The 19,680-nt window shown below is 39.3% G+C and overlaps 3 protein-coding genes across 5 annotated transcripts; 1 reads left to right on the top strand and 2 right to left on the bottom strand.

Moving 5' to 3' along the window:
• Positions 1-948: 948 nt before the first annotated feature.
• Positions 949-13,258, bottom strand: LOC149947793 (uncharacterized). The gene is made up of 3 exons (XM_090172298.1): positions 12,888-13,258; positions 3,176-3,569; positions 949-3,049 (listed from the first exon to the last, which is right to left on the bottom strand). The coding sequence occupies exons 1-3, from the start codon at positions 13,019-13,021 to the stop codon at positions 1,355-1,357; spliced, it is 2,223 nt and encodes a 740-aa protein (XP_090028424.1). The 5' UTR covers positions 13,022-13,258; the 3' UTR covers positions 949-1,354.
• Positions 13,259-13,599: 341 nt separating this feature from the next.
• LOC149947794 (DDRGK domain-containing protein 1-like) lies at positions 13,600-15,913 on the bottom strand. Of its 3 annotated transcripts, none has more exons than XM_090171538.1 (8): positions 15,209-15,912; positions 14,967-15,101; positions 14,692-14,801; positions 14,533-14,634; positions 14,351-14,473; positions 14,251-14,289; positions 14,128-14,184; positions 13,601-14,058 (listed from the first exon to the last, which is right to left on the bottom strand). In XM_090171538.1, exons 1-8 carry the CDS (start codon positions 15,315-15,317, stop codon positions 13,858-13,860), a joined length of 876 nt encoding a protein of 291 aa, XP_090027664.1. In that variant the 5' UTR covers positions 15,318-15,912; the 3' UTR covers positions 13,601-13,857. The 3 variants fall into 3 exon arrangements, with proteins under 3 accessions (XP_090027665.1, XP_090027664.1, XP_090027666.1); XM_090171540.1 differs by having other exon boundaries at positions 13,878-14,058; positions 14,105-14,184; positions 15,209-15,910; XM_090171539.1 differs by lacking the exon at positions 14,251-14,289 and having other exon boundaries at positions 13,600-14,058; positions 15,209-15,913.
• LOC149947795 (ATP-dependent DNA helicase DDX11) lies at positions 15,633-19,514 on the top strand. Its single transcript, XM_090171537.1, has one exon. The coding sequence runs from the start codon at positions 16,682-16,684 to the stop codon at positions 19,268-19,270; it is 2,589 nt and encodes an 862-aa protein (XP_090027663.1). The 5' UTR covers positions 15,633-16,681; the 3' UTR covers positions 19,271-19,514.
• Positions 19,515-19,680: the final 166 nt, after the last annotated feature.

Raw genomic sequence — 19,680 nt, forward strand, 5'->3', positions numbered from 1 at the left:
AAGACTCGTTACGAAGTATTAAGAACCTAACAACGCGCTGCCTTAGAGTAAAAGCTAACCAAATCTATAACTCCTATTTGAAAAAAAATCTGTAATAATAGCAAAAATAATCTTGTAATGAAAATATAGTTAAAAGGGTTAAATATAGAAAATAATCAGTTAGCATATTGTAAAACCACTGCAGGGTTATTTTTTCTAATTTCTTTCAAAAGTCACGTACCTCGACTGGCTTCCCGTTTGCGAAATGTAGGCTATCTTCCCTACATAGGCTTATTATATTGCTCACGTGTTTAATATTTAGGTGGAAATCTGTTCATATCGTACACTGTGGCGCTGCTCTAAAAAAACCAAGCACGGGTCCAGTTGTTTATTTGTTTTGTAGTTTTTTCCATTTTGTTACCGAACCTTTTTCAACACTGATACTTTCGCCCAGCTCTGCGACTTGGACTTGTAGTAGTATATTATCCTTATTAGTAGTATAGTGTACTTCGCCTTTGATATATTTAGACACTAGGGGGTTCTGTGGTGAACTAAACCTTGATTGCGCAAGAACTCTGAAAATCACTTGTGATAATTTTTGCTAATTGTTATACTTATTTTGTTACGTAACTTATGATAATATTAAGAATGCTAGTCAGTCATAAGAGTGATTTCTATCAACTGCTTGTTGTTTATCCCACGTGACCCCTAATATAAGCATAAAATATCCTGCTCGCGGAGTTGGTTCCCGAATTGTATCTAGCTTCTTTGTTTCGACGAAAAGCCATTTAGCTAATAAGCTACAAAATATTTCATTTTTTTTTTCCTATCTTGCATTCGGAAATAAAATTTGCATAAATTATATATCAGATAACTGTTAAGAACTAATCTAGCATTCATTGTGAAATTAAGCGCAGGGAAATTACACAAATCTTTGTGTTTATTAACGACATCTTTCGGGCTAAAACTTTATAAAAATAAAGCAATAAAAGAAAAAGTAATGACTAATGCCCGCTCTTCAATTCATATATTTAGTATCAATTTGTTTAGGTCCATTAAAAATCAATAGATATGGCTATTCATAGTGATTATAACATCTAAATACGATAGTAAAGAACCACGGTACATGTTTACAAATAATCAACCATTGCATTTTTGTCTCATTTTTTTATCAAAAAGCACCAATTTCTCAACTCTCTTTCCATCCAGCGCTAGCTCAAATTCTGAGGAAATTTGGGAGATTTGAGCAAATTGTAAATAGGCTAAATCGAGATGAATCATTTGACTTGGACAAAGGACTTACGCCACTAACGCTTACGAAAGTCAACTGGAGGGCCTCCTGGTGTGGGAAAGCCGAGGAAGAGACACACACGGATCACGTGACTAGGCTTAGGCCGGTTGCCACGTTGGCGGGCGGCGCCAAATTATTCCTAATGGGCTGTGAGCTTTTATCCTGACTGGAATTGACGAACAACACAGCACCGGACGTGGAGGAGGCCGACTCGTCGCTACCCGTTGTTGAGGTGACGGATGCCTGAAGGGTTTGCTTCATTTTCACTTGCTGAGCCTCCAAGGTGGCCTGTCTAATCGCTTCCTTGTACGGGCCACGCTTTTTGCGATTGTAACGATTTTTAAAGTCTAAGAGGAAAGGTGACAGTTGTTGACAAGGCATAAGAGACGATGTGGAAGAGCCGAACCACGCTACGTGCGCTTGTTGACTGATGGTCATACCGTTATCGCGTTGAGAAACGCTGAGGGCTAAAACCTTACCGGGCCACCAGGGAAAACCGTGAATTTTTCCCCATACAATATCCCCGATCACCATTTCCCGACCGCCTTCCAAATAGCAATGAGTCACATTTCGCGTGCTTATTCTCATCATTAATTTGGTGGTTTTGTTGGCGGCGTTGACCGGCGAACCGGGCGAGATGGCGACGGCATTGTGTACGACATCCTTCGGTCGCAAACTCAACGGTTCGTGTTTAGGAAAATCGGGGACTTCTTCGGTGTCGCTATCGCTTTCGGAGCCTATGGCGCTCGCCCCGGCGAAACTAAAGGGATCGTCACGTTCTTGGAAGTGGCCTGGAGAGCGATGAGGTTTGGGGCTGCACCGCGCGTAAGCCCTGGCGCTTAACCGCTTCAAACTGATCGACAATTTCTGGCGCAAGCAGTTGTTGCGTACCTCTTCGTATAAGCCATCCGACGGTCTTATGTCGGCTACGGTAAACGCGGTCGTTTTCACCATACCCCAATCGTCGTCTACGCCTATCATGCGATTTTCGTCTTGCTGGGACCCGTCGTAAGAGTTTCCATTACCCGAAGAACTGTCACCCGATAAAGTTCTTCGGCGTCTCTTTCGTTTGACTTTATGATGTTTATGGTGCTTATGCCTTCGAAGTGGTTGCGGCTGATTATTTACGCACATACCAGGGCTATTGCTGGTCGCTTCAGAGAGGGGGGAAGGCGAGGAACCGGGGTAGGAGAAAGATGGAACCAAAACGGAATACTGTTGCGACGGATGTTGAGATTGACTCTGTAAATTGTTATTTAAGGACGAGGCTTTTCTTTGGGCTTCTTTTTTGGCTTTTTTCAGCGCCTTTTTGGCCGCTTTGGCACTGGCGTCGCTGTAAGCGTGTTGTTGAGAGGGTCTGGCGGGAATTTCAACCACCGTGTCGTGTCCCTGGGGATTAGCGAAAGATATTTTTATGACGGGTCGACGCTGATTGGCCACGGCATTTTCCGTTTCCGTCGTTTTGTTACTTTCGTCGGAGGTTATTTCCGGTTCTTCGTCTTCCACAACTTGGAATTCTTCCGGTGGAACGGAAGTCGACGGCGGGAGCGATTTACTTTCCCGACTGAAGTCGTCGTCGTCGTCGTCGTCCTCGATCTTCCTTTTGCGAAGGATCATGCGACCCGGAATCCCGCCCGCCGGTCTTAAGCGGTATTCGTCAATGTTCTTTTGCCGGTTGTCCATCGCGGTTGGGCGCTTATTTCGGAAATCTATGGGGTGCACATCTCGTTTGGGAACCGAGCTATCCCCGGGTTCCTGTCTTTTACCCGTATCAGCCTGCTAGAAAAGGTCAACGGAAGATGGTTAGCGGTCCCGTAGCAAAATAGTTCAAAAATACAAGACAAGACGCGGGTGAGGAATCGCTTTTATTTACATGGCGAGTACTTTGACGCGACCAAGTCTTACCTCTTCGCTCTTTTTGTTCTTTGTATTGATATTCTGCACGTTGTCCGAATTTTCGTTGCATATGGATCTGCACTGAGAGCATAGTACCTGACGGGGTCGAAGTCGTCTCATCCGGACGCCCTGATCCCGGGCGCCGCCGCGGCCCGCCGCCCGCCGACCATTTTTCCCCACGACCAAGGACGGCGAGTGCAGGTGGAGGGGCGCGTAAAGGGTGGCTGTCTGTTGCTGGAAGTACGTGAAGCGCTGCTTCAAGGCGTGCAGAGGGTCATCCGCCTCTTCGCTTTTCGTCGGACCCTTCCTCCTCTCCCCGCCGCTAATTGACGTCTTCTCGCCGGACAAACTAGACTTTTGCCCGGGAAGTTGTTGGTACGGATCAATCCCAAAAGGACAGTTCCTACAAAATATCAAATTTTCTGGTTAATAATGATTCGTTTTACTCCGGATCTACGTCCGGAGAGGGGTGCTTGAAAATAATTTTCGCTATACCCAAGGAAGTTGGTAACCATTATTTTTTTATCTCTCTTCTCGGGTTTAACATATTATACATTTCACTCCCAAACGTATCGTAATAATTATTTTAGACGGAAGACACGGGAATTTTCAATGGGTTTTTTCCCTATTGACTATAAACTTTTCTCCGTCCACGAGTTGGAGTGAGGGGATAAAACCAACTGGACAATTAACGACAGATTTTATCGCTCATTATTCATAGTAGAGAAATACTTGTCTTACAGCCATTTAATTTTGCATCAAATTTATCATTCCCGATTCAACGCAACCCGACCCCAGGGGTCGGACATTTACCAAAATCCCGTACACTTTGTCTAAAATCTCAAAATCTTTTAACTCACTCTATGGTAAATTAACATTGAAATCACAAAATCACTTCAAAAAGTAATGATAAAATCGCCAAAATCTCTACGAAATCCCGAAATCCCGTACAAAATAATGGCAAGTGTCCGACCCCTCGTACCGACTAGGAGGAAAATCCATTGCCAACGATTCTCGAACTCACAATGACCTTTTCCCTCTATTCCCTAACCGAAAAATAAGATCTGTGATCCCAATCCATTGGTAATCAGCCCGGTACTTCATCGGATCCCCAAGACCTCCGTTACGACGCGACACACGCCGGTGACGTTTTCCCTTCCTCCCCCCTCTCGTGACGGGGGCAACTAGAACATATTGTCCGACGCTACTCTCATTTGTTACTGTCATTTCGGAAGCGAAATCGACACTCAAAACTCCATAGTTTTCGGATAACAATAGCTATAATAGTCATTATCCCTATGTGCTAGAGCGTAGTGTCGTTGCTCAAAAGCCGTCACCAAAATTATTTATTTGCCCCCGCCGAAGTATTTACGTTTGTTTAAAAAACAAGTCAGCCAAGGCCGTAATATTAGTTCCACATCGGGAAAGCCCACGCGGGAAAGAAAGTGGGAAAATTCATGATGAAAAATCGAATTTGAACAAGACTGCTCAAAAAACCTTTAATTTTTCGGTAAGCCTTGTCGCTAGTTAAAATTGTGAAGCATAGCGTGAGCCGTTAACTTCTTTATCTATATTCAAAGTTTCGCTCTGTGTCTCAAATCCATTAGGAACTACGAAGAAAATCCGCATACGCTCACTAACCTTTTTTACGGGTTATATAAGATTCAAGCATAGTTAATCAAAGCTAACTAAAGTTTTGGAGGATATAGCAAATGCAAACGGAACCCTACTGCCGAAAGTAACGAGGATCACTTTAAGCTGTTAGTATAAGTGACATAGGGATGAAGCTGTTACAAAATAAATTTTAAATTAATAAGCCTTGGTTAAATTAAGTCTTGTAAAAAGTTATACCTCAAATCGCACGCAAATAGCGTTAAAATAAGCCCAAAACATGCTAAGCCTTGGTTAGATTAAAATTAATTCTAGTAAAATATCCGCAATACCTATCCTAATAACTACATCCAGTTTCAAAGTTATACCTCAAATCGCACGCGAATTGCGTTAAAATTAGCCCAAAACATGCTAAGCCTTGGTTAAATTAAAATTAAGTCTATTAAAATATCCGCAATACCCATCCTAATTACTACATCCAGTTTCAAAGTTATACCTCAAATCGCACGCGAATTGCTTTGGCCATACACGGCTCCGTTAAGTAAATGTCACACTTCCAAAATTGTTAGACTGCGTATTTTTTTTAAAAGTGCTTAAGGGGTCGGATAGAAGGGGCTGGAACATCGCCGCTAACTACTTTTAACGCGCGGAACTTGGTTGTGCAGATAGTGGAAACCCTATAAAGTATTCTTAGAAAAAACAGCCTGGTTATGTCACTCCGTTAAAAAGATATGGAAGGTGTTGCAAATGTGGACGACGACGACACTTAACAACATTCTAACGAAAACAAGTCCCACTCGATATATATATATATACCCCCAGTAAGGCCCTTCCTCCCCTTTTTCCCCATGTGATAATTACCGGGATACCCCCTTCCCATTTTTCCCATGTGATAATTACCGTTCCTCCCCTTTTTTCCCATGTTATAATTACCGTGGTACCCACCTCCCCCCTTTTCACATGTGATAATTACCGTGGTACCCTTTTCCCCATAGTAGAACCACCCCAGTAAGGCCCTTCCTCCCCCTTTTTCCCATGTGATAATTACAGTGGTACCCCCTCTCCGCTTTTCCCATGTGATAATTACCGTGGTACCCCCTCCCCCTTTTCTCCATGCGAGAATTTCCGTAGTACTCCCCTCTTCCTTTCCAATGCGAGAATTTCCGTGGCACCCTTTTCCCCGCAAAAATAACACAACCCTGTACCCCTTTAAACCCCCTGTATCCAATGGCTGATGCATAAAGGCCACGGGACTAACGTACGCCCAGAGAGCCACGGGACTTTCAAATCGGAACGACCACCTAACCCCCCCCCCCCACCTCCCCGTTTCCGAAACTCACAGGCCTTCTGAAACCTTGGAGGAGGGAAGTATATTCCCTCCTCCAAGCTGAAACTACCCCGTACGATTTCCTCCCCGCCCCCTCCGAAATTCACGGTGGAGAGAAAATTTCGGGTGTATTGCGGGTTGGGACAAACACGGCCCAACTCTAAGGGGCGACAGATTTTGATAATTTTTAGAAACTGACATTTGCGTCACTTTTGAAAATTTGTAATAAAATTAAAAACCAAATCGGAAATCGAAGCCGACTCGATGCGACCTTGGATTAATAATAGAAGCTAGCGTTAGCTTCTATTATTAATCCAAGATGCGACAACGCGAATCGTAGGGTACGTAGATAAATAAATCGCCGAAATCGGTTGACGAACGAACCTACCACCCAACCAACAGCTTTTTATTATATAGATATCATGTGGAACTAAAAATGAATCGAAGTTTCAAACAAGGGGGAAAAATTGTTATCCCTTTCAATCGGCGCTATACACTGCTACGCTGCTACGTGGCCCGGTAATGGGCCAACAGGTGTTTTCATAAAATCAGGCTGTTTTGTTTCTCTCCCCCTACAAAAATTGCCCCCTCAGACTTTGATGGGAGTTCAGTTCAGCTCGTTCCAGGGGGCCTATTCTGTAAATATTCGAAATCCAATTTTCGATCGAAAACTACATTTCGAACTTCGAGATCTCGACGAATGGTATTCGGTAAAGATTTCGAATAAGCATAAATCAATGCAAATTGTCGAAGTCGATCTCGACATGGTATAGGGTATCGAGTTCGAATTCCCATTCGAATTTCTACAGAATCGCCCCCCAGTTCTAAAAACGTCACCAAGCTGGCAAACATGTTTCCCGAAAAATCAATAAAAACCAAAGACTACAGACCGTTCCATGTCCCTTCCTAGAGTATATCACCTCCTAGGCAGTTCTTTGATGGAGATTTTTATTAAAACCACTACTGCGCATTTCCCATTACCGCATACGCAATTTCGCGGTTTTTCATATGCGCGGTTTTCCAATTGCGCAGATATTTTCCATTCGCGCGGTTTCTAAATGGCGCGATTTTCCACTTGCGCAGATATTTTCCATTTTTGCGATTTCTAAATGGCGCGGTTTTCCATTTGCGCAGGTTTTTCAATTCCGCGGCTTCTCACGACTTTAATTACATTAAGCCTTTTTACCTTGAAAGAGGTTTTTTACTGGAAGATTATTTTTAACATAACTTTTTTACCATCCAACTGCGCTTCTGGTGTAGTTTTAATTACCGGTCGCGCTGTAAATACCAGTAATTTTTAAGTTTTTCTTAGTTGAAATATCGTTTGTTGAATTATTCTGTTGGGAATATATCTTCAGTCAAACAGCGAACCCTAGCTTCTCAGAATTTGGGCTAAGATAAACATGTAATATCTGCAACGCTAACGGAATTATTCTGGCACTCGCTATGAAAACGTTTTGGCTTGTTAAAGAACACATGCTTAGGCAAGACTATTTTTTACTAGATTTAGCTTACCTTGGCGTAGGTTCAGCTTATTAAGAATTTTTCGTTTAAAAATTTAACAATTTAAGCGAATGCCTGCCACACAATATTGCTTAGTGCCTGCCACAAAAAATGTCACTTTTTCCAAAATACTGCAATTTAATTTCTTAGGGGTCAAAAAGGTTATTTAAGTGTTAAAGTGCTTAGTTGGGTTAGTATCGGGTTGGACAAATCTTGATGCGTAAGGCTTCAGGGGCGTAGGAACCGGGGGGGGGGGGAAATGCCCCTCCCTAGAATTTTGCTGGGAGGGGCAACTAACGTTATTGCCCCCTCCAACTTTTTGGTCTGTTGAAATCTTCAAAAGGCTCAAATGCCTATTTTAAACGCATATAAAGCTTATAGAACCAAAACTGTGTTTAATTTTCAGGGTTTTCCCACCAATTCACATAAAAGTAAAAATTACACTTGCACTCGGAGAAGCTACACCCCATTAAAAATTCAACACCATTCTTTAAACCCCTTTTCGTTTCTCTTTGCCCCCTCCAACTTCTAGAACGTTCCTACGCCCCTGAAGGCTTGGTACTGTCCTCTAGGTGGTGTTATAGACGGCCCACCGCTTTTTTTAGAATAGTGCGCGGCGCCGTCAGGCGCCAATACTTGGTATACGTCAACTTGAAACTGAAGACATAGTACAGGCTATATTATAGGCTAAAGTCGAGGCTATAAGTTCTGGAACGAGACAGTAAACAGTTATTACACAACGATCTTAGCCTAAGGGCCGAGTAGCTACGAGTCGCTGCTTGACTGGTGATATATTTTCAAGCGACTCATTCAACAAATGATATTTCCCCTAAGCGAAACATGAAAAACTTTGGTATTTACAGCGCGACCGGACATTAAACATAGACTAGCAGTGCAGCTGGATGGTAAACAAGGTCATGTTCAAAATTATCTGCCAGAAATAACCCTTTTGTCAAGGAAAAAAGGCTTAATAATGAATATTTAAGTCACGAAAATGATAAATCCGCGCTAACGGGAAAAACCACCAAATTGACAAACTGCGCAAATGGCAATTCCACAAATGGAAAAGTGCGTAAACAGAAACTGCGCAGGTGGGAAGTGCGCAAATGGAAACTGCGCAATTGGACCCAAACCACGTGGCCCATCAGGAATCCATACCTCTACTTGGAATGTTTATCCTGCCATATCGCGTATGGTAAGATCACTCTGACGGCTTTGGCCCCGCCTACGAGAAAAAAATCCCCTCTGCGCGCGCTCCCCTCTCACGTTGTTGTTTGTTAAGTTAACATAGTGACGTCAAAAAAAACCGTCAGCCACATCGAGACGAAAATCTGACGCGATAAGCATTCCAAGTAGAGGTGTGGATTCCTGGGTCCATCTTTAACGGCGTTCCCCTTTACCCAATAGGCACTGCGTGAAAACTCGGAACTACTCCTTCCGCGTTGAGTTTGCAAGTTCTCTCCCCACTGGTTAAAGGGGTTTTACCCCCAGTTCTTCGGTTTCCCTTTTCCATTAAATCTTGTAGTGGTTAACGGTAATAGTGAGTGTAGGAAGCGGTTGGCTCACGTGACATGAAGGGCTTTCCACCACCCGCCTACACATTGCAACCCGGACACTTGTTTAAAAACATTAAAAAGTCGCTCGATGACTTGGGCCTAGGGTGGTGCCTTGGGTATTAGCTTAGCTGATTATTATTATTATTTTATTATTATTATAAAACATCTTCAAGGAAATAGCCAAGAATCAACATTTCCATTATTTCAACAAGCACTATATAAGCAGTTACTTGCAGGTTCTGGCTCTCGGAAATATTTCTTGGCGATTTCCTTGAATGATGTTTTATTAAGCGCCTATTTCCTTTGTACGGGCGACAGGAGATGGCATCGGCCGCGGAGGAACGTTCTTTGCCGCCGAGACAGCGAGCCTCTCTTTCTCTCAAATTCCGGGCGCTGTACGATCCCCCGAGAGATCGTCCCCGTGTGTGCATTAGAAAACAAGTGAAGTAGGGAAGCGTAGTACTACGTAAAGTCAGCGAAATAAAGCTACATATATACTACTACACGTTTTAGCACCATCTGGTTAATGAAGAAGTTGGCAAACCAAAATATACCTCTCCTCGGAAGAGTTTGTCCACGAAAGGTCCACGGAGAAATAACAGGAGGGCCGACTCAGCCTTTGGACTATGCAAGTTTATTTTGAAAGGAGATGCTAGCGTCAACTGGCTGTACTAAATTTAAACTTTTCCTGTTATTCCTCCATGGTTTGTCTATGATATTATTTATTTTCAATTTGAAGACGTGGAAGTCAATGGCTAAGGCTAGGAGCCCAACGGCTCTCCGTTTCGTATCCGTCCTGCCTTCCTCAAGGCATTGTCTCAGTTTCGAAGCAAAGGCTTGTGAAAGGTAGGACGGAGACGTTACGAAGAGCTGTGAGCGCCTGGCCTAAGCTGTAAAAGGTCCTACTGCTAAGAATATGACCCGGGTTCGATTCATGAGCCACGACGGTATTTAAATTAAAATAATTAATTAATTTTAACTTTATTTATATTTATAAATATTAAAAAAATTATAGAATTAATTGATTTTCATAAACTTACTAACGTAAATTTATTATAGAATAAATTGACATTAATAAGTTCATAAAAACGTAAAGGAAGACGGACTTTAACCAAAGTTGTTTCTCTAAATATCGTTGTAATATGATATGTGTCGGTGGTTCTCGCCTGTCATGCAAGAAGGCTCGAGTTCGGATCCCGCTCGTTACTATAGCAAGAAGAAAAAGAGTCTGCCTCGACGCTGCCCCCGTGTGCCATGAAAATTTCCAACACCCCGTCATGTTCTTTTCCCCTCGCGCATGATTACATTTGACGAACGTAACACTTTGAAAATGCGTTATTCGTGAGTTCGCCCGAATTCCTACTAGGGACGCTAGTGTCGCGGGTACTATTTAAAAACAAGACGGACGCGACGGTCAGAATACACACAATCCTTCTAATGTGTTAAGTTTGTTTGAGCTATTCACAGCAGCCTGCAACGCCGGTATCGCAACCAAAGTATATCCACGGTCACACATATATACATATTTACACTTATTTGTTACTTCTAGTCATACTTAGAAAACATCGAAGATTCCTTCGATCAGTGTCACTTTTATTTTTTACTTCTGATCACACTTATTTCTTACTACTAGTATATACATTTTAAAGTTATCCATTGAACATTGGCGAGATGTTTATTCTGAGGGACTTAAATATTTTCTTGCCCACATCTTAAGTGTTCCGAATAATAATACCTTTACTGACTAATATAGCAAATATTTTTTTAATCCCAAAAAATCGTCATAAAAAACATTTAAGATTTGTGCTTTTTTAGAATGAGCAGTCGACTAGAAATAACCAGTGTTTCTAAAAAGTCACTTTTTCGAAGAAAAGTCCCGACCATTGGCAAATAGGGCCCGAAAGTGGAAAATTGGGGAAAAGTGGCTAATAAGGGAAAATTAATTATTTTATTTTGAATATTACTTGGTTTACACTGAACAATGATAGTATTAATATTTTCCAAAGAAAAATACAGAATAATTAGAATCTGACCATCCTTCTAGTAAAAAAAATATTGTTAACTTTTGGCCAAATTAGCTACTAAATTAACTTTTGTCCAGGCCGGAATTTTCCACTATTTTCCACCTGGATCTTTCCACTTCGGAACTCTGGCGATAACGCCGGTAAATCACATAAACGTAAATTCCTAAGTGAGAATAAAGACGGATGTTCGGATGACGAATTAAATTTCAGCAGGCTACGGTGTTACCACTTATTATACTTGGATAATACATTTTTTAAAAAGAAATAGTTTAGCGGAAATTACTTATTTACATCAGATTTTTGATGCAATAAATTATTTACTAGCCACTTTTTGCCACTAACATAGATTTTTCTCTAAAAAAGTGGAGGAGCAAATTCCCTTTCCCTTTGCTGAGCTTTTAATGCTCTAATAAAGGTATTAAGTCCCCCCCCCCCCTGAAAAATTCCTGTGGCCTCCTATGATGCCCATTTTTAAAACCAGTGAATCTTCGGAAAATGTCTAAATAACTTTATAAATAAATGAAGTAAAATTTTTCCAATAATTCCGATGATTGTCGGATTACCTCGATAAATCTGTACAGAGAAAGACTAAGGAAGGATCATAAGACAAACGGGAAGGTGAAAAGAAACCGGTATCTAATTGCTTGTTAGTACTTAGTAAATTAGGATAACCATTTGATCGCCGGCTGCACTGAGGATATATTTGGCGGGTACGTATAACGAAAGGGCCGTCGAGGCGCCGGAGTATATGCCGGATTGCCGGCGTTCATTACATTTATCTTATCACGTATTTTAGCACTTAGTTTGCATCTTTTGCATTAACAGAAAAAAGTTGTCCTTTTCGGTGTGAATACAACACACGAGCGCCCAAAGTAAAGGCTTGATCAGCCTATAAAATCACCTGTTCACATTAAACATAGGTAACGTGAACGGCTTCATATATCGACACTCCCGTATTTTAAATTAATTTGGGAAATAATTTTTTATACTGAGTATGCTATCATGAGGCTTCTATAGAAAGTTATATTAATTGAGATGGCCATACACCTAAAAATTTGGTTAGCACCAAATGTCAACAAAACGAAAGCAAATCAAAACTTTAATACGCAGTAGTCGGTCTAGAGTAATTGTTAGTTCGTATAGTAGTTAATTACAAATAGTAATAGGTACAAATCCTAAATGTTTGCTGTTTAGTATGCCACGACGAGCACTGCAGTTAAACAAATTTTGGTTGAAAAGCTACTATATCAAATTTTGAATATATACACCGTGGTAATAGAGGAATGTTGTACACATTAAAATGATGCGAAAATTTTATTGTAGGGAAATTCTAATATTCATTAAACAAATTCTGAAATTAATACTTAAAAGAAATGGCACTAAACTCTAAAATAAAAAAACTTTAAGGGGCCCATACGTCTCACATTAGGGACCTCTCTTTGTTCTCCAACTGAGTGATTTTAGTCTTTTGGGCAAAATCACAAGAAATAAACTAATCCTAACGTATTATACATCAATCGCTAGGTCTTAACCTCTACTTTAATTTGATGTATGATTTATCGCCACACGACCAGTAGGCTTTGAGAAATCAAAGGCAACAGGGGAGAGCGCGTGGTGATAAAAAGTGACCCTCTCCAAATCGCGCCCATTAGTACACTCTTTTTAATCTTCAAATTAAAATAATAAAGACGCAAACTTACTTTTTTCCGACGTCCAACAATGCACCTTGAAATACATGCTTTCCGAAATGAAAGGCAACAACAATTACGTCCAATAATGCTTCCTCTACGTTAACCAAAATTCTAGTCCCTTTCAATTCTCTAACGTCCGCCATACTTTTTCTTAGACGGGCCTTTCTCCCTCATCACTATCGCGAAAAACTCTCCTTTAATGATCTACGCATGCGCAGATCACGAAATTCCCGAGGAAATGCTTGCCTACAACTATATTTTCTAACACTAGTCCACTTTATCGTAGAGTTTAATAAAAAGATTCATTTTAAAACCTTACAAGAATTACACTAAAATACCACTCGATTATTAAATAATCAAATAAAATCGTCAGTTTATGATAACGCTTTCGGGTTTATTGGTACATCCTTGTGAAATGTAACCAAATCACTTTCAAAGTTCCAAAGATACGTAGAGAGTGAAGCGAGAATGGGTATTTGGGATATCCCGAAATTAGTCATCAACTGGTTGTGTAAATAAAACTATACATGTGTAGGCCTAGATTGAAAATGTTGATTAAACGAAATGATCAGGCAAAATTTACTCAGAAATCAATTGTCAAAGTAATTTAGACTTCGCGTATGCGTAGCAATAAAGTAAAAACTGCATTAAAAATGCAAAGAAAAAACCATTTTATTGAATGTGTATAATTATCTTAATTGCCATGATATTATATGGTCACAAAGCTTAGCCAAGAAAAACAATGGTGCAAACTAAATAAATTTTGCATGTGAAAATACCAGTACATGTCAGGGTCTAAAATGCAGGTAAATAAACCAACTATACCTAAACAATAAACTTGTATCAGTGTTTCATGCAAAAATGATCTTAATGTAACTCAATCATTGCACAAATAATGCACTTTTCAATTCACCATTTATACATTTTAAATAACTATAAATCTGTACAAAAGTCAAGTTTTAAAACTAAATATCGTTTGTTATGTGGTAACAGATTGCAATTTAATTAACTGATTGCTGCTATCTACAAGTTCTGATATTAAAACTCTTCCCCTCTGCCTGATAAATTTTGCAACAGATTGCAATTCTTCATTTGTAATAGATATAAATTTTCCACGGTCGTCAATCACTCCTACTAACTGTTCTTGTTCTAATAAAGCTTGCACCCTATCAATGCATTCCTGAAAAAATTTATATTATTTTCATTGAAAATAATTATTTAATTACCTATGCTTATGAAAACATTGTACTTGAGTTTTGAGTTTAAAATGTGCAGCAAGCTCTTCAAGCAGAACAACCTTTTCATTCTACATAAAATAATTAAAAATATATTTTAGCAGTGAAATACATTCTAAAAACACCATTAGAATTACATTGATATAGTTAATAAATTCTTGAAACTTGTTTTGAGCCTATTAAAAAATTAAAGGTTATCAATTAAAAAATGGCATAGAGTTTAAAAATATTATGTACTTGGTCTTCATTGGCATTTTCATCATATCCTTCTTCTTCTACCGCAAAAGCTTCTTTCATTTTGAGATATTCTTCCAATTCTTGTTTTTCTTTCTCTTCTTTTAATATTTTTTCCTCTTCTTCCTATTATTAAGCTTGGTACTTAAGCAAATAGTGATAAACTAATTAATGACCAACCAAACCTTTTTGGATTCTTCCTCTTTAGCCTTTTGTTCTTCTCTCTGGCGTGCTTCCTCCTGTTGTTCTTGCCTTTGTCTCCTCTCTTCCCTTTCTTCCAGTTCCCTCTAAAATGACCAATGTCACTTTTCTAAAATATAAAATTAATATTTCCGAAGTTTTACTTCTCTAGCAGCTTTCTTTTCAGCTTTCATTTCAAGCTTTTTCCTCTTCTTAGCTCCAATTTTGCCATCAGGAAGTGCAATTTCATCACCAAGTATGTCAATTTCGTCTTCTGTTATTATATGGCATTAATGGTTATATAACATATTTATTTAGTTTCAGAGTATCTCCACATATGTATAATTGTGTTAAATTAACAAAGTTTAGATAAATTTTGTTTGTTTAGGTGGGTGTGGAGATATTCTGAAATGATTTAATTTTTACGCAAATGGACAACCATCATCTTCTGGATCTGGTGCTCTAGCAGCTGCTCTCATTCGTGCTCTAACATTACGTTGAGGTCGAACCACTCTTGGCCCTTGTTCACCACCCAATCGAGCAGGTGGTGGCCTGAATGGTGCATTAGGAGGATCTAATTGTTTTGCATATGTTGACAATAAAAATAATTATAAATTTCATTCGATAATTTCTTTAATTTCTGTCCCTCTAGAGAGTCACTAAGGCTTAACAAAAGCTCACCATCTGTATCATCCTTTTTAGAAAAAAACCCTTTGAAAACTAATAATGCGATGAATAATACGGAGAAAAACGATATCGCAATTGATAAAATTAGTACAACATCACCCATTGTACTTCAACTAAATAGAAAACGCTTTATGGAAGAGAACGTGAGAGTCGTTGTCAACATCCAACCTTGGATAAATAATAGTAGTTCCTACCAGGATATATCACTCTATAGTTCCGCGTGCATTTGCTAAGTGTTTGTTACGGGTTCTGCCTTGTAGAAGGCTACGTGTTTCGGGAGTTTCGGAAATTCTCCGTTAACTTTGCCGAAGCGACGCTGCTATCGCAAAAGCCATTTGCTGATCAGATTTTTTTCCAAGTGATATATCCAGGTAGGAACTACTATTATTAATCCAAGATCCAACTCTTCCACGATTCAAGATCTAGCAGACGACATAACTCTAGGAGCAACAAACACAAGGGGTACGTTCAACAACCATAAGACGGTTTTTCTAAAAAGCTATTCCAATTTCCGCGATGTTTAAGCGCTGATCAGAGGTTGTTGTACGCTTTTCGTTTTCCGTAAACTTTTAACCTCAACGAAAAAAAAATCGTCTGCTACCGCGCCTTTCACTGTCGAATGACGTCACAAAACCGATGGTCATCGGATCCATCGGCTCGGCGAGCAGATGGATCCGATTGGAAGCCGGTGAGGCATTTTTTGTGGGAAGCCAAGGACAACGCACTGTCGCACCTAGCCTTTAGACCATACAATCAAGGATCCTATATGTTAGAAGGATAGGTAGCCCTCCGGCCAGCCCGGGTTTTCAAAACGCCGGCAGCGCCGTCGATATTAAGAGAGCCTCTAAACGTGGGACGTCTTTTTTCTATTCCCTCAAGGACAAATTTTGGCGGTGCTTCCTCCAAGTTTTGTCCTTGACGGAATCTAAAGACGGACTCTCTATCGCGCACATATGCTGCCGTGTAACTGGCAAATGGCCCAAACGCCGTGGCAGACGAAGCCAGATCTCAGCCAATCAGAGCTCAAAGAGCGGTTCTGCCAAGAATTTAATTTCACCGGAGAGAATGACGTCACCTATCTCCCGCTATAGTAACGGAACCAAGGAGGATTATTATCCTCCTTGGCGGAACCACTCTACGGCCTCTCATTGGCTGAAGGTTCAAGGCGAACTGGCGTCAAGCTCGGCCGTAGGCGGCAGCATTCTAGTTACCTATGAGATTTCTATGATCGCGCATGACCCACCGACGGTGCTGCCATTTTTCGTCCCTCGCCTCATATCCTTCTAACATCACAATCAGAGAGAATCACGGAGGCTGCGGGAGGCAACGGTGGAAGCATAGAGGATTCCTCTATCATAGACAATATTGTCTATGCCTCTATGGTGGAAGGAACAGCGGAAAAGCTTGGCGGGAAAATCTTGCTTCGTTTAATGAGATTGGTTGAAGCCACTCAAATTTAAAATAATAATGAGTGATGCGATACAAGAAAGTAGGAACTTTAATTTTCCATTCAAACCATATGATGTTCAAGAAAAATTTATGTCCTGCTTATTTGACACTTTGGAAAAAAGAAAAGTGGGAGTGTTTGAAAGCCCAACTGGTACTGGCAAGTCATTAAGCATAATTTGTGGTTCACTTACATGGTTAAGAGATTTCAAGGAAAGAGACAGAAATAACCTTAGAAAAGAAATAAATGAAATGGAATCCAAAAATGACAATTCAAAGGACTGGTTTGCAGCACATAGTGAGAAAATGGAAAAACATGAACAACTAGCAGAGTCAAAAACCAAACTAAATTTCCTGAAAGAAGAGGAAGAAAGAATCAAACAACTGAAAAAACAAGCCACTAATAAACGCAAAAGAGATGATTTGCAGTTTAGAGATTTGATGAGAAATGCAAAAAAAATTCCAGAAAATGATCATAATCATATGGTAAATGAAGAAGGCAATCTCAGTGACTCCGATTTTTTACCATTTGATTTTAAATCGAAAAGTGACGATGATTACCCAAGTGATGATGGAGATGATACACCGGTAGAAAGAAATTGTCTAAAAATATTTTACTGCAGTCGCACGCATTCACAACTGGCCCAATTTGTGAGGGAAGTTCAGAAAAGTCCATTTGGTGAAAATGCTCGGGTTATTACTCTTGGATCAAGAAATAATTTATGCATAAATGAAAATGTTAGGAAATTAAATAATTTATCTCTCATGAATGAAAAATGTGTCGAGTTGCAAAAGAACAAAAAACTATTTGAAAAAGACCTTATGAAAATTAAAAAGCCACAAAATAAATCAACTTGCCCTTTTTTCAAACGATTCACTATGGATGATTTGAGAGATTATTCTTTGGTGGAAGTGCAGGATATTGAGCAAATAGTTGAGTCTGGAAAAGAAATGAAGGCATGTCCATACTATAGCATGAGACTGAGTGTCCCGGATGCAGAAATTGTTGTTCTTCCTTACAACATCTTATTGCAAAAATCCATGAGGGAAGCTAGTGGCATTATTTTGAAAGATAATATTGTGATTGTAGATGAAGCTCACAACTTGTTGGAAACAATTTCAAACATACATAGTGTAATCTTGTATGGATCTCAAATTTCCAGTTGTTTTAATCAATTAACACATTACATGGAAAGATACCTTAGTCGACTGAATGCATTCAATCTGTTGTGTATTAAACAAATACTTTCCATTTTATCAGCTTTTGTCGAAGTTTTGGGTGGATCCACCAAGAGTACTCTAAATCCTAAGTTGTCGAAACAGGAACCATCTATACAAATTTACAGCTTAGACCAGTTCCTTATGACTACACAGATTGAAAACCTGAATTTTTTTAACATTTTGCAATATTGTGAGAAAAGCTTAATCGCTCATAAGTTAAGTAGTTTCTCAGCCATGAATTACCCAGCAATTACTTATTCAAAAAGTACTATCAATAGTAAAACTCCATTGGAAACGTTTTTGGAAAATCTAAAAAATCCCAAAAAAGTGACAGAAAATACAGTTCAACAGAGTAATGAAGAATTTTCATCCACCTCTTCATTCATATCTATTCAAGAATTTTTAAAATGTTTAACAAATTCAAACAAGGATGGAAGAATTATAGTGGATAAACGAGAAACCTTGAATGAATCATCCATGAAGTTCTTACTTTTAAATCCAGCACTCTATTTTTTAGATATAGTGAAAGAAGCACGGTCTATTATACTTGCTGGTGGAACCATGCATCCAGTATCAGAATTTACAGAGTCCCTCTTTAAAGCTGGTGGTATAAAGGATGAAAATATAGAGTTATTTAGCTGTGGCCATGTTATAGAGAAAGACCACTTACTCCCATTAATTTTACTATATGGGCCCAGTAATGTCAATTTTGACTTCACATATAAGAACCGAGATAGTGTCAAACTTATTGATGAGTTAGGAAGATTAATCATCAATTTGTGTTCCATTACACCTGGTGGAATCATATTGTTTTTCCCATCTTACAGTTATGAGGAAAAGGTTTACACTCAATGGGAAAAAAGTGGCCTTATTCTTACGTTAAGTGGCAAGAAACGAGTGTTCCGTGAACCAAAAGTATCATCTCAAACAAATCAAGTATTAAATGATTATGCTGAAGCCATCAATAATAAGAAATATGCCCAAAATGGTGCTATTCTATTAAGCATTGTTGGAGGCAAAATGAGCGAAGGTATAAACTTCTCTGATGATCTTGGAAGATTAGTCGTTATGGTAGGGTTACCCTATCCTAACATAGAATCTCCAGAACTGAAGGAAAGAATGAAGTATATGCAATCAATTGGCAAGGATGGCAAACAATTACCACAGACTCTCACCATGAGAGCTGTTAATCAGTCAATTGGAAGGGCCATTCGACACAAACACGATTATGCAGTTATTCTACTTTTAGATAATAGATACGAAAAACAATGGGTACAATCAGCTTTGCCTCAATGGATTTCTCAACAGTTAAAGAGCTATGAAAAGTTTGGGCCCATGTTTGGCTCATTAAAAAAGTTTTATACTGATAAGAAAAAAGATATCCTGTGATCCTTTCTGTAAAAACCTTTTAATATATAGTGATTTTTTTTTTATAAATGTGTATACAAGTTTCTGGATTAAAAAATGGAATGTTATGAAAATAGTTTGATTTTATGAAACATTTTGGCTAGCACAATGAATTCATTTCAAAAGGCCTTAGGAGCCTATGGATGGATGGATTTTGGACGAATTTAATTTAACAATATAAACATTCTTTAAAACTGCCACATTTTGCGTGTATAATAAAAGTTATTCAAAATAAACTAATTTAAATATTAATAGAGTTCCCAAAGTATATGTTAACCGGGTAGAATTAATGTTAAAAAGAAATAAAATTTGCTAAACATCTAGTGAAGGGAGAAATATCAAGGGGTCTGACCAGTTCACAAAACTGATGAAAATCCAAAATTATAGATTAC

Source organism: Leiobunum rupestre, chromosome 4 (assembly GCF_980474605.1).
Source record: "Leiobunum rupestre chromosome 4, qqLeiRupe1.1.hap1, whole genome shotgun sequence".
NCBI classification, from domain to species: Eukaryota; Metazoa; Arthropoda; class Arachnida; order Opiliones; family Sclerosomatidae; genus Leiobunum; species Leiobunum rupestre.